Source organism: Corvus hawaiiensis, chromosome 4 (assembly GCF_020740725.1).
Source record: "Corvus hawaiiensis isolate bCorHaw1 chromosome 4, bCorHaw1.pri.cur, whole genome shotgun sequence".
In the NCBI taxonomy this organism is placed as follows: Eukaryota; Metazoa; Chordata; class Aves; order Passeriformes; family Corvidae; genus Corvus; species Corvus hawaiiensis.
In genome coordinates, this window is record NC_063216.1 from 2369523 (window position 1) to 2384431 (window position 14909).

General features: G+C 46.1%; 1 protein-coding gene and 1 long non-coding RNA gene across 2 annotated transcripts; one reads left to right on the forward strand and one right to left on the reverse strand.

Annotated features, from left to right (window-relative positions):
- Positions 1-2221: 2221 nt before the first annotated feature.
- On the reverse strand, positions 2222-11754 carry LOC125324496 (aldo-keto reductase family 1 member B1-like). The gene is made up of 10 exons (XM_048300429.1): positions 11624-11754; positions 11199-11366; positions 10553-10669; positions 9159-9236; positions 8668-8790; positions 5376-5482; positions 5144-5225; positions 4535-4618; positions 3624-3706; positions 2222-2883 (listed from the first exon to the last, which is right to left on the reverse strand). Exons 1-10 carry the CDS (start codon positions 11687-11689, stop codon positions 2841-2843), a joined length of 951 nt encoding a protein of 316 aa, XP_048156386.1. The 5' UTR covers positions 11690-11754; the 3' UTR covers positions 2222-2840.
- Positions 11755-11876: 122 nt separating this feature from the next.
- LOC125324499 lies at positions 11877-14597 on the forward strand. Its single transcript, XR_007203006.1, has 3 exons — positions 11877-12694; positions 13251-13500; positions 14435-14597. It is a non-coding gene; the product is annotated as an uncharacterized LOC125324499 (long non-coding RNA).
- The last annotated feature ends 312 nt before the right edge of the window (positions 14598-14909 follow it).

Here is a 14909-nt window from a genome sequence, read left to right on the forward strand (position 1 = left end):
ACCCAGAGATCTGTCAAATCACAGTACAAAAACAAATGCTGTGAACAGTTTTAGCAGGAAGAGCTCAGTTAGCAGGAATGTGAGGCTCCGGATATGGAACTCTTTGATCTTTCCACTTTACCTTTTAGGAGATGAAAGGAAATCTCTGCTCGTGTAGGCAGAGAGTATGGCACAAGCATGGGGGTACAACAGACTGCACTGTACTGTTAGAATTCCCAGATCAACCTAGCCTAAAGGAAGACTGCCTCTTCCTCTCTCTCAGCCTTAATTACGTCCACCCTCGGAGAAGCAATCCAAAACCATGATGGGTTTCCTGTCACTCCCTTCCCATGCTTTCTGACAACAGCTTGCTTTCTGTTCAAGCTTGTGCATCACTACCCCTGCACTCAGGTGCTTCTCTGTTTTCCCTCTATTCTCACTCTCATATTCCACCAAGATCCAAGCCCTCTGCCGGCCGAGTGCTGCACTGTGTCCCAGGACGACCCGTTCCAAATTCCTTCCCACAAAGTCATGCAGTGAAGCACAGAGAGCGCCTGTTACAATGCCACCCCGCCCCGAGTGCTAGCTGCTCTCCCATCTGCTGTGGGGCAGTCTCTGTCCAAGCTGTCTCCAGTAAAATTCCTACTTCCAGAATGGAAAATTTCAGGCATAAACTTTCATAAAGTTACAGTGAAATGAAAACAGAGGAAACTAACAGAACCTGATGTACTATTCTGGAAACCCTGACCCTCAATGTAACTTCTTGCCAGAACACGCCTGTCACAAAAATGTTATTTGCAAGCAAGTCAACATTGCCCTGAACAGTTTTCTGTCACATCTCAGACTAAGCAAAGAACATCAGCTCTTCTGGCTTTTTTAGATGCCTTAGGGCTTTTGTTTATCACATTTAAGATTCCCAAAACACTCACAGAGCTGAAGCTTTCTGTACGTGCTTTAAAAGCCCAGAATTTAAAGTGATTTATAATCAATTTATATTAGAAAAATCAGCATTAGAGGAGCATATTGCTTCAAGTCAGACACTGATTCTCTCCTCCTCATGTCTTAAGTTAATTCAATCTTGTCTGTTCAGCCTATTGTAAATTATTGTGATCAAAAACGTGTTGCATGCTAATTCTGGTCTCAGCATTACTGGAATTTTAAAAAGACTTTGAAAATTACCAAAAAAAAAAGATCTGTTTTCTCAATGTAATGGTTAGTATTTATGAGAAAGAAAAATTTTAAATTAGTATGACTCCTTAGTCAGACTCCTTTTAATCAGAACCAGGAAATAAACCACCTATTTGACAAATACTTTGATATCAACTTGCCTTCATGTTACATTTTAACCTGACCAAGTTCACTTTAAGGCTTGCTATCACAACCCTACATTTAAGATTTAGATTACTTATACATTAACAGCCCTGGTGTCTCCCTTCTTCCACCTGTTCAGAGAGAACCCCCTTCCTGCCAGGCCCACACAACCTTCTCAGAGGGACCATTCACATCCCAGATCTACTCAGACATCTAAAAAAACTCACAGGAACATGCATGAAAACAACTCAACATTAACCACAGCTTTTACCAGTGCCCAAATGCATTTTGTGAACAGCCTTGAGCAACTCTCAGGTGGCAACAGCTTTAAAACCACTACATGCAGGTATTGTGAAAGCCACCAAGGGACAAGCACACCTCACGTACCAGAAGTTCAGTTTCAGCTGATTTTTCTGTGCTCCCTGAACAAAGCATTAAGTTTCTGATCTGCTAGCTCTTTTCTTGGAAACTCATTTTTACTGTGTTTGCCAATGGTATCTTGTACAAGCACAGAATTCCTTCCTGCATCATGTGCTCCCTGCTGGAGAGGGCAAGTTTTCTACTGCTTATTAAAACAATCCCACAGGATGCTCTGTAGGCTTCAAGTCTTCAGTGGAATACATTTTCTACTAGCCAAAGTATACTATCACCTCAGCAAAACAAAAACTGAATTAAACAGGACTGTATTGGTTGTCAGAACCAAAACAGTTCTATTTAAAGAGAGGCACAGACTCATTGGCCACAAGTTCAACCATGAGAACACCAGGCAGCTCCCAGGGCACATGTAAGAAGTCAACATCAACAGATGATTTTGTGGGGGATGGTAATTTCCTTGCTTTTGTGTAATCTCTAGAGACAGCTGATATTACACAGCTGCTCCAGCAACACCACCGTTAGAGCATGGCTGAAATAACCATCTCGTTACACACAGTAATGAAACTGTATTTTATTATAAGCAAAACAGCTTTTATATCACTGAGAAATTAGGATCTATACACTTTTCAAAGAGCTACCCATGTAGAAACCATTTAGAAATCAACTTATACTTCCAATTAGAGGGGAAAAAAAAGGTCTGGAGCATTACAAAGAAACAGAATCAACCCCAAAAGTAATCAGAAAAGAAACCCAGACCTCATTACATAACATCTGCCAATATCCTGGTCCTTCCAGACAACAGTAGTCACTAGCTCCAATTCACAGTATTCCAAAATAAAAGTGACTGCTTGTTCAAACTTGCTCAATGCTTTCTGCTTACCGATTCCAGACTTGCTGTTTGGCAAAGAAAATCTACTAATCCACACAGTGTGCTCTTCAGAACCATTCAGCATTTCCTTCTTCCAAAAAAAAAAAAAAAACCAAACAACAAAAAACCAACAAACAAACCAGCACAAAGTCACTGAGTACATATACTGCATCCTTGTGGGGAAAAAAAGAAGGAAAAAAATGGGGGTGTGGAGGGGTGTCTGATGCAGTGAAAAAGCTACATAGACAACTCATAGGCAACAGCAGAAGCATATCTGGGAAGCCTGGAGAAAGGCAGGAAATCATCTTCAGTATTCTGCATTGAAAGGGTAGCCCTTGTGAGTTTTGCACCTGGAGGAAATCAAAAAGCAAAGATTATCTCGTGTCCCAAAGACATTGTATGCAGCTGTAGCCACTTCAAAGAACCACCAAGGGAGGAGATGAACTGTATAAAAGCAAGGGCTGTTTCTCCTGGGGACATGCTGCATTCCCAAACCAAAAGACTGAGTGCCTTCTGTTGCTTGGGCTCCAAGCATCTCAGGTGATGGGACCTAGAGGTGCTTTGTAGACAACTGATTCAAGGTTTCACTGTTTACTGACAGGAAGACCTTTCTTGCAGCATTCCAAAGAAGATTTCTTATCTGGCTCTATGCTTCCAGGTTGCAAATCCTCACGTTTTATTTTGAATGTTTATCTACTTTCCCAACAACAGAACACCACACAGATTTTGTAATGTACCTAAGAGTCACGGAAGAAAGACTAAACACCACAAGCAAAGCTAATCAAGATTTTAAGTCTGCATCATGCTCATTCCTCCAATATGGACAAAACAAAAATTATGAGTAAGAAGCCTCCTGTTGCAATTCCAGCTACAAAGAGTTTCTTGGCAACCCAACTGAAAATGAAGTTTGCTCAATGCTCATCATGTTCTTGTTCATAAAATGAACATTTAAAAAAATCTTACTCTGGAAAGTTGAGTTTGAAAACTGAGTTTGCATATCCTGAATTTCAAATCAGGCCTACTGTCTGTAACTTCATTTACTGAAGTATGTGATAACTTAATTGCTTAAGGAAAAGGAAGTGCCACTTACATGTGCATTTCACAGGCTCTCCAGTTTCTATTAAAGCTGAGAATAGTTGCCATCTCCTCTTTAGTCAATTCAAAGTCAAACACCTGACAGGAGAAAAAGCTGGAAATCACCTCTTTGAACAAATCAGTGCTTGTAAGCAAAAGAAAAATTAAGAAAAAAAAAAAATCACAAAATCAAAGAACAAGTCCACAGTGTAGGGTGCTTGTTAGAAGTGACTGCTTCATGAAGGGAAAGGAAAAAGACTCTACTGTCTGTCTGGATGTCTGAGACTCCTCTAGCTGGAGTGGGAGGCGGGCAGGGAGAGGTAGGAATTATAGCCTCAAGTTACACGTGCCAGTTGCATATGCTGGTTGCTTTAAAAAGTTTGGGGAGCACTGTGTTGCAGAACGCCTCCATCCTCCATGTGTGAAGGATGCATCCTTCTGTGCTCTGCCAAAGAACCAGCTGCAAGGCCTCCATATTCCACCTCAAGCCACTAAGTGTTTGGAAGCAAAATCCTAATACTGGGTCCAGCCCAAGACTCCCAGATCAAGAGCAGCAACACGGTTTATGGACTCCAGGACTATTTCCTTAAAAGTGCTCGCTCTACAGAAGTCTTTCGTGGTGTGCTACTGCACTCAGGCCCCAAATAAGCTGTCAAATTAGTCATCCACATGACACAGAACAGGAAGAATCACAGTGTGACTGCTCAGATTATCAGGATATAGTGTTTCCCAAAGTTTTGTTCACTCCTGCTCTCCCACTGTAATCTTAAATTAAGCCCTCAGGAGACTGTAGGTAAACACATGGAGAAAAAGCCCAGTCCTCCTGTCAGAAGAGCACCTGGGAAGGGTGAGAAAGGATCACTACTTGCTGTGCACGGAGAAGCCAAGCCTTGCACCCAGCTCACTCCTACACTCCTAAGGACTCACCTTGAAGTTCTCCACAATGCGCTGTGGCGTGATGGATTTGGGAATCACAATCACATTTCTCTGGATGTGGAACCGAATGAGAACCTGCAAGAGGCACATCACTGCGTCAGAGAGGGGATGGCTCTTGCTCTATGGCAAGTAGAGCCTGTTTAGCAGTTACTTGCTGTAAATGGTACAATTCAGCAGAATTAACCCACTCTCTGGAGCTGCTCTTCAAATTATACCTGAATTCTAAGCAGCACTTCCTGTAGTGCACATAGAGGAGTGATGGAATCCCACAAAGCCTCCTTTCTCCTCCCCTCTGCAGTTTAGTGGCACTCAATTCCTTTCCTTCCCACCCAGACTGTGAGTAGGCTATTCAAATGTTCCCCTCTTTGCAACAGGACTTGAGATGGGAAGACAAACATGGCAGCATCTGAAGATGGGTCAAGAAAATGTTTCTTGTGATGGTCAGAGCACCCTTGCAAGTGTGCATGGAAGGCCACATGAGGAACAAACCTGCACTGCTACCTGACATCACAGGGAATGAAGAGCCAGCCTGGCCTCTACCTTGTCATTAGCTGTCCTTTATGCTGTGCTACAGGAAGGGGTACTCTAGCACCTACCCACCTGTGCTGAGGTCTTGTTGTGCTTGGCTGCAATCTCTTTGATCTTGGGGTCATCCAGAAGGGAAGGATCCTCAGGCTTAGCCCTACACAGAGAAAGTAAGATCAGTGGCAAGAAACCTCCATAGGTCCAACCTAGTAAAGATCTGTATCTGCATGAAAAATTAATGCTGCACATGGTAAGCCTCAGTGCTTCCAGAATAATCCACACCAGCTCCCTGGCAGAGCAATCTTACCATGGTCTGTCAGGGGAGCCAAGGGGGCTGTAGGCTGTCACAGCAATCCCTTTGGATTGACAGTACTTGATCAGCTTCTCCTGGGTAAGGTATGGATGGCATTCAACCTGCCAATATAAAAGTATAGAGATTGACAGTGACTTCACTGCTTTAATATGTTCCAGGGATTAGTTTTTACTCAAAGGCTGATTTTTGTGCTAACTTACAGTCTCTTAAGCAATATTGTACAGCCTTTGTTTTCTCTATGCCTCACCCCCTTTCTACTATTTATAGTAGTTCTCCTTGCAGTGAAGGGTCCAAGAACTGTAACAAAACTCCTTAAAAACTTTGCTGATCCAGATCATCTCCAGCATATGGGATGACCAGCTACACAATTGCTTCAACGGGACAGGAAAATGCACACCCAGGAGAGCTGTAAAATCCCAGCAATAGGATTGCAGACCAGGAAGTACAAAGTTCTCTTTTCATCCCTAATTAAACATGCCATAATATTTTTTTACAGCTACCATATTAACTTCAATATCAGCATTGTTTCATTAGTCTTTATTTGCTTTGTGTCAATACTCACACTAGACACCTCTAGTCTGAAAATAGTGAGAATGGTTGCCTGCTAAGATTTTAGACCTCCAGCCCACTGCCTATTACAGACCTTTTATAAACACACATGCACTTAGCATGGACTCCCACAAGAACAGCTGCATAATGGAATACAGACTCCTTAACAGCGGGTCTGTGTTCTGGCAGGCGAACGCACAGATACGGAGCATGGAACAGGAACTGTTCCTATCTCAGGAGGCAGTGAATGACCACGAGTTTTGATACTTTGCACAGAGGGACTTTTGGGATAGTTGCACACCAGAGAGCACTCCTTTTCTTTCAGCAGGCAACATCAAGAACCATTTTGACTATGCTGCCATTTGAGCCTCCTGCAGCTGCACTCTGAGGGCAGGCCCTGGAAACTTGTGCTGCTGGCAGGTGGAGCAAGGGAGTGCAAAACATGGAGTCAGTTTACAGCCTCCAGCACTTTATTTGTGGTTCTAGCTGCCTGCTGTTATCAGAGGCCTACATGCCTGTTTCCCTTCTGAGACAGGCTGGAATATTAAACAGAAAGGAGAGCTCCATTTTTAGAACAGATTGTACGTATTTATTTTGCTTCAGCAGTTGCAGAAAGACAGCTATTTAAGAGTAATAGAGCATCTAGTCTTCTCAGATATTCAATAGGTAGAATTTGTGCAACATAAGCAAGGCACAGTCATCCTCACCTGTCCACTGGCACTCAAGTTGAGAAATTAAATTAGGTGCCAGCATCATTGTTATGTAATTACTACCTTGCCAAATTAATTTCTCACTACAATTTAAACCAACATGCATCCTGTTTGAATTCAAATAAAGAATGGAAATGACATGAAAGACAGTGGATTACATGTGAAATATCTGCACAGAGAAAGTGTTTCCAGGAAGCACTCTCACTATTAGCCCAACTGGTAAGTGTTAGCAACAGCAAGCTTTCAGGCTTGCAAGCATTTCCTCAGAAGCAGTAGTTTGTGAAGGACAGGGACCAAAGGCCCAGTACTTTGTACTGAACTTTATTATAGTTAATAATCATTTAGACCTTGAGAGCATTTACAAGGTGTGAGAGGTCCAAGATCAGTGACCCCTATGCCAGAGATAAGGGTAATTATCATACAGTGAAAGCGGCAATGAGACATGGCAGATGTTGAAAGGTATCATAAAACTTACACTAAGTTTTCTAAAAGTGCATTGGGACTGATCATGCTCAAGCTACCACAGTAAAGGACCCAGTTTTACTAATCTGGTATCAATAATTGACTACAGTCCTTCAAACACCATAGGAATCAAGGTGAACTCTAGACAGACCCCACAGGGATCTATCCTGGGACTTGTTCTCTTCAGCAACCTGTGCCAGTCTATAATCACATCAATCCTGAAGGTGATGCCAAACTGGGGAACAACCAGCCAACACACTCAAGGGCAGGACTGCCACTTCAGAGGGACCCACTCAGGCAGAAACAACAGGCAAACAAAACCCTGAAGGAATTCAACAAGGCTGCACATGAAGCCATGCACCTGGGAAGGAAAAGCCCCTGGCAATAACACAGGCTAGAACCTGACTACCTGTAAAGCAACCATGCTAGAAAGGACCTGGGGGTCCTAACAGGCTGAGCTGGACATGAGCCAGTAGTGAGCATCAGGAACATAGTCACTAAATTGTGAGAATTGATCATCTGCCTCTATTCACACTTGTCAGACCACCTTCATAATACTGTGTCCTGTTTTCCCTCTTCCCAGCTCCCCACAGTAGCAGAAATATTGACACACTGCATCAATTCAGCAGAGAAACTCCAGGGTGGGTAGGGTCTGGAGAACCTGCCATACTGGGAAAGGCTGAGGGAACTGGGCTTGTTCTGCCTGGAGAAGGGAAGGCTCAGGCCTCCTAGTAGCAGCTTCTCAGTACCTAAAAGGAAGTCATTCAAAGTCAAGCCAAGCTATTCAGTGGTGCTTGGAGGAAGGCAACAAATGCAAGCTGAAAACAAGAGAGGTTGAGACTGGATATAGGAGAACTCCCTCTCCCTGCCATACACTCAAGGCAGGGGATCAGACAGCAGAGCACTCTGCCTAGGGAGGCTGTGCAGTCTCCATCCTCACAGGTTTTCAAGACGGATAAAGCCCTGGACAACCTAGTCTGATCTCAGGGCTGATGCACCTCTGAGCAGATCATCTTCCAAGGGCTCCTGCCATTTGAATTTTCCTAAGATTTCATTCAAGTGCTGTCTGTACAACTTCTACTCTATCGCCTACCTTGCAACTCCATTTCCTCCTTCCTCCTAACCTTCATTAAGTCTTGAGTCCATAAAGCATGTTCCTGATCAATTCTCTCAGTTACCAGCAACAGGAACCGGCTTCTCCACAGAAGTGTTATGAAAAGGTCATCTAATTCTCTATATATACATACACCAAGTCTTACTCTACTGCAAGGAAGTTTTTAGAGCTCATCTGAGTTCCCCCTCCTTTCTTCCTTCAAGAAGGGATTTTGGAGCTGCTCATTGCCAGATTTCCAAGCAGTAGCACAGAGTTCATGAAAAACCAGCATCTTGGCATCCAGAAGCAGCTGGAGGGTGAGACTGAAGAATATGCAGTGTCTACTCCAGTCTCTCTTTCTGTAACCTTATTTCAAAGTAAGATCTTTGTAATTTTCTTTTAAAAACCCACAAAAATGACCACACAAAGAAGAACACCACCAAACATTTGCCTCTGCCACTTTGCAGCTTACCTGGTTATTTGCAGGCTTGTACTTCAGTCCTGGCTTGTTCAAAATTCTATCAATCTGCTCATGGTTGAAGTTGGAGATTCCAATGGCTTTTACCAGGCCAGCATCCACCAGCTCCTCCATGGCCTTACAGAAAGGAGCACAAAGTCAGCATCTAGTATACAAAGGTAGGGCCTGAAGAGCACATTCTTGTTTCCTTCATTAGAAGCCTAAAATAAGTATTTAGATTTTCAGAGTTCAAGTTTGAGGAAAAAACCTCAGAGCACTGCTGTATATGTGCCATGTCTCCCATGCTCAAAGGGCTCATTCTTTGAGATTATGGAAATTCACAGCAAGTTAGGAAATGATGAATTGATAGATGACAATTTGCTATTGTACCAGTGAGTCCTTCCAAGTAATTCTAAGTACATGAGATTGTCTTCTCTTCTCAGCAGTCTCTGAGGCTGTCATTACCTTCATCAGTCTAAACTTTCTCCTGCTGTGGCTGAACTTACCTCCCACGTCTCTAGAATATCACTGTTGCTGGGGATAGCCATGCCTTTGTCATCTAGAGGGAACAGCTCCTCTCCTGCCTGTCAGTGAGAGAGAAATTGCTTGAAACACATGTTATTGGGAGGTTAACACCAGCTGAAGACCATGATGCTATAAACTCTTATTACAGGACAAACTAATCCTTATTATTATACGAATTATCTACATATGTATTAGACACCAACACTCACTATCTATAGTCTTCAGTCTTTTGTTTTCACATGATATTATGGCAGTTGTTTTGCCTACAGCCAACCCAATATGGACAGATACTTCTGATAGACACTGTGTCTCCTGGCTCATCAAAATCCATATGGTGAAAGTTAAGTCTTCACTTGTAATACAGAAAGTAGAATTACAGCCAGTTTACAAAAAGACACAGTTGTTACCTGCTCATAATGAAGTGTTTTAATGAAATGCATAGTAAGGACCCACTTAGGACTTGGAAGGTGTTCACTTTATCCTGGACCAGATTTCCTGACAGGTGTTTCATGGGGAGTCTCACTGTTTAAGTTGCTAGCATAGGGAAAGTTAGAACACCCTGTATCCCACTTGGGACTATCTGCCAGGTATCAACTTCATTCAAAACCAGTTACTTTCTACTCATTCGTTATTTACACCACAACACATTTCCATTTTCATAGTTCTGTCCATGTGAAGCTAATTTTAAAAATACAGATGTTATGAAGAACAGCTCGTCTTGGTAGCAAGAGGTAGAAAGAAAATTTCGATCAAGCTATCACTGAAAGACTAAGCTTGGACATATTCAAACTGAGACATCAGTTCCTTTGCATGCAGTCAGTAGAAGAGTTAGGAACTAAAAAGTTTAACTCCAAGGCCTGTGGAATGCTAAAGCTCCTACAACAAAGGTCAGTTCCAGCTGGATTGTATTAAAGGACTCAGTGATTAAAGACAGAAATGAAAGACAACAATCTCTTATTCTGTGACATGCAGAGGAAAGAACTGTCAGACAGCAAAGTACAGCCCTCTTCCCACAAAGAAGGAGCCACACCATTGTCTGTTGAGCATACTTTGGATTTGTAGAAGGCAATACAAGCAATAATCTAAAGGAAAGAAATATAACTTCTGCTTCCAGCACGGAAATCCGTCCCTAGGGCTGAAGGTCTGCCTCTTCCATGACCAAAAGGGCAGCAGATGCCATGCAAGCAGGGATCTCAGAGGTAAAAATCAACAGCCTGGCTCACATGGCCACTGTAAAGCTGAGCACCAGAGCAGTGCTGGTACACAACAGACACAGCATGATCTGTGCAGCTGGAGCAATCACTGGGTTATAAACAACATAGCTCTTCAAAATTGGCACTCACAGACAAAGCCAAGGGCACTGCTGTTACTGTACCTTGAATCCCAGAGGCCAGTGGATGAGGTAGAGATCCAGGTAATCCAGTTTCAGGGCAGCAAGAGTCTTCTGGCAGGCTCCCTTCACCAGAGGCTTCTCATGAAATGTGCACCACAGCTGGAGACAAAAAGCCAAGGCACATTGTGACCTCCTGGGTTAAAGCTCTTGGAACTCTTCAGTACTGTTCAGCAGGGTGTCTGTCCCTTTTGGGAAGTGATGTGACACCAGGTCATCCTACAGCTCTTCAAGTGGGGCTTGTTCTGTGAGCAGGACGGGCCTGTGATACTGGGCAATATGTGCAGTGGCAGCACACATGACTACATGCTGTCCTGGCAGACAGCAGTAGTAGTCTTGCTTCACTTATTAAGACAAATTAAAAAGCACCTAATAGAAGGTCAGACAGTGCATGAAAGAGAATAGCATAGCTTCATGCCAGAAAAAGGTGAAAGCATCACCCAAGTTTGTGGTATGGACCCTGCATAATTCTCAATACAGGATGAGGTAAAGTAGGAATCTCAGGAATGGCTTAAGTGATGTTCGAATTGTTCCATGCTGCACAACTGAGTAGGTAAGTAAAGAACTGGGGGGTTACTTTAAAAAAAAAAAAAAGCATTCACTGGTATATTCTGTATCACCAGACCCGTACCTTACTGACAACAAAGAGGTCCTCTCGTTTCACAACACCTTCCTTGATTTTCTGCTGGATCCCTTCCCCAACTTCGTTCTCATTCTGGTACACGTAGGCACAGTCGAGGTGGCGGTACCCGGCATCGATGGCAGCCATCACCGCAGCTGCGACCTTACCTGGGGGGGACTGAAAAAAGCGATGGCAAAAAAGCTCTCATCAGCACAGCACTGAAGACCTTTCTCGCGGCAAGATAAAGCTGAGAAAGCCACCATATCCAAAGGAATCCCCGACTGAAATAAAGCCAAACCCCGGCGGCGGCCCGGCCGGGTGTCGGTAGCGCTGCGCGACCACGACAGCGCTCGCAGGGCCCGGGCCGCGCTCCTTCCTTCCCCTCCTCCCCATCGCCCTCACGCCGCCAGCCCGGGGAGAGCGCGGCCCGGTACCTTCCATGTGCCCAGCCCCAGGATGGGCATCTTGGCGCCGGTGTAGAGCTGCACGTAGTCCGACATAGCCCCGCCAGCAACACCACCACAACTGCGGCCGAACCCCGCGCCTTTAATAGCGAGCGGGCGGCCGGGCCCGCCCCGCCCGGCGCGGCGCGGGGGAGTCGGGGCGGCGCCGGGCCCGGGCCGCGGGGACGCGGCCGCTGCCGGGGCTGAGGAGCCGGCAGCGTCTGCGGCTCCGTGGTGCGGGAACGTCCCGCAGCCCCCGGGCTGTGTCAGACGAGCCTGGCCCCGGGGCTGCGCTCACCGCACACGGACCGTCCCGCAGCACCTCGGTGCCCTGGAGCCACATCCCCGGGCTGCGGATGACAGAGGGGACACGGGACAGAACTGTCTCCCCGCGCCCGAAGCGCTCTTGGCTCGCTGTGTGTCTCAGGGCATGGAAGCGCGGAGCCCTTTGCTGGAGCAGCGCCCTGGTGGCCAGGGCTGGTCCGGCTTGCCGGGGTTTTGTGGTCCTGTGTGCCGATAACAGCGACACGACAGGAGAAACCTCGGTGTGCCCGGCTTCGGAGAGCCCAGGGGAAGATGCTCCCTGTGCCAAGTGGGACAAACGCAGCTTCCACTGCGAACTGTGGCTTAGGACCAATTTAGGACAGAGTGAATCTAAAAAAACCCAGCTTTATTTTGAATTTTAGAAGAGGTTTTTTGAAAGTGTTTTGAAAGTCGCAGAAGAGGAACAGTGACTTTTTAATGAGTGACATAATGATCATACTGTCCCTCTGCCTTTAGGGAGGTGCTGAGGACACTGCAGAGTAAAATGCACGATTGTAATGATATGTGGTAGTGGCCAGCAGTCTCACATCAGAAACTGGCTTTGATGCTTTTGCAGACAAGCATTCGCTGTTCTGCTGAAGACGTCACAGCGCAATGGAAAAACCCAGGCTTGCCTGGAAGGCTTTGCTGCCTATTCACATGTGGAGAGTTTCTTCAGGTGTGAGCGTTTGCTCTGGGTGCCTCTCCCTGCTCTCTGCAGCTCCATATTTTTTGCTCCATTTAGCTAAGGAGGGCAAGGTAATTGGTTTTCCTCTTTAATGTTCATCCTGTTTTGTGTCAGCACTATCAGGCATCCCTGGCAGGATGAGATGTGCTTTCACTTGGATCACAAAACCTTTACACAACTTGGTGCTTATCTCTTACCACTTGGGTTGAATTTTCCCTGATGGTTTTATGTCAGAGAGATGCCTTCATCTTGTCACAAGAGACTTCAGGCAGAAATTCTGTATTTTGTTTTTGCTGTTTGCTCTTGTGAGTCGGAGCCTTTCCCCTCAGAGCTGTAAGGCCAGTCAGCTTCTACTGTTTGCCTCTCCCAAAGGTCTGGTGGGGTCCTTGGGGGAGGAAGAAGTACTGCTCGTGTCACCCTGTGACAGCCAGCCTGCTAAATCTTGTGTCCTTTGTTCTTGATAACATGGCCATGTGAGCCACTGACAATGAGGAACTGTGAAGGGGAGGAGGGTGTTCCTTTCTTTTTTTTTCCTTGATCCACGTGCACTGAAGCAGGAGGCATAATATCATGAGTTTTCAGTTTGTTTTGCTGACTTTGCATTTAGTAACTGTAATTTCACCACAGGCTGTGACTTTGGTGACCAGCAGTGTTTGGAATCGGAGAACAGGGCCCAAAATAATGGAAGTGGGTATGTCCTTATGGACAGTGTTTACCAGAGAGACCCAGTGGCCTGCTGAAAAAACATGAAGGCAAAGTAGGCAGGTGACAGCGTTGCAAGGTGTGATCATCTCTACAACGAAGGGGAAGAGCTGCAGGGGTCTGCAACTTCAGAGCTACTGACAGACACAGGTGCAGCTTGACCCGGGGTTTGGAGGTGAGAGCACGCAGGCTTCAAGCTTGAATCACTGGGAAGCACAGCAAGAATTTCAGCCTCGCTTGGAGGAGAGATTTATCTTGCTCAGTGGGGGGTTGAGATCAACCTCTGGATGCCAGGAGGCAGATCTAAGCGGCTTGGCCAGCCCTGACTGTAGAAGACCTCGGCCTCTTTTTCACTCTGAGCTCAAATCAGCCCAGGAGCGTATCTTGGTGGATCTCCTATATTCTCAGAGCTGATGATGCTTTTTGTCCTCATGCTTTCGTCCTTTAATTGCACCTGCTGAAATAACAAGCCCCAGGTACAGCCAAGGATGAGGAAGTAGTCCTGCCACCCCTCTGTGGTGATTATTGTGTGGGAAGGGCGGGTTTAGCGCAGCAGGGGGGAAACCATGGTTTCTCTGGGCAGGGGGAAACCATGAACTGCTTCAGGTTGGTCAGGACTGATTCTGGCCAGCTCTGAAACTGGCCCTGTACCTGGGCTGACTGAGCTCTGGCAGATGGGAAGCACCTGTGTGTCCCCCACAGTGCCCCTGGCTGGTGAGAAGGGCAGCACCTCACTCCAAAGGGAATGGCTGCTGAGGGTCCTGTAGGCTGGGCCACCCCTGCTGGGCAGGACAGTGGCAGCCCTGGGGACAGCGGCAGCCCTGGGGACAGTGGCAGTCTTGGGGACAGCAGACTGCCCACCCAGGAGCTCTAGGACACAGTAAGCAGGACTGAGTGGTGAAAGGAAGCATAAAGCACCCAGCATCACCCTCCGAGCCACCCTTGCTTCCAGGGAGGGACTGGGATGGCCTGGATGTAATCTGTGGTGACAAAGTGGGGGTGGAGAGGAGGACAGGGAGGGGATTGGTGTTTGGCTTAAAGAGAGGCTGGAGAAGGGGGAGAAAGGCACTGACTTACTTGTTCTTCTGTGTTATTTTTTCTCTCCTCAGTACCTGAGTCACAGTCCAGAAGTGGAGTAGTGAGAGGAACTCTGGAAGGAGCAATGATCTTGACCCTGGGAATACACAGGTCGTGGAAGTAGAGCAGCCAGTGCATGTCCAGGGGTGAGTACACACAGTGTGCAAATGCCTGAAGAGAGGAGGCATCTGGGCAGACCAGCACTGGGTGGGAAGATGACTTGGAAGAGAGAGGCAGATGCTTTCTCCCCTGGCATCTTGGGGGAAACTGATGGCGAAGTGAAAACAAAGCCTCTTCAGGCAGCCTGAACTGCAAGGTTAGGTAGGCCTGTGGAGGTAAGAGTGCTGCTCCCCACAATGTCAGTGCTCTCTCAGACAGTCCTTTGCTCAGAAGGAAATTCCAGAAATATTGAACACTTGGAGCAGCTGTCCCTGCAGTGGCTGTGTCGGTGCTGGGAAACTGGAGCAAATGAGATACAGCTTTTTGCCTTGTAAGAGCAGAGTTCTG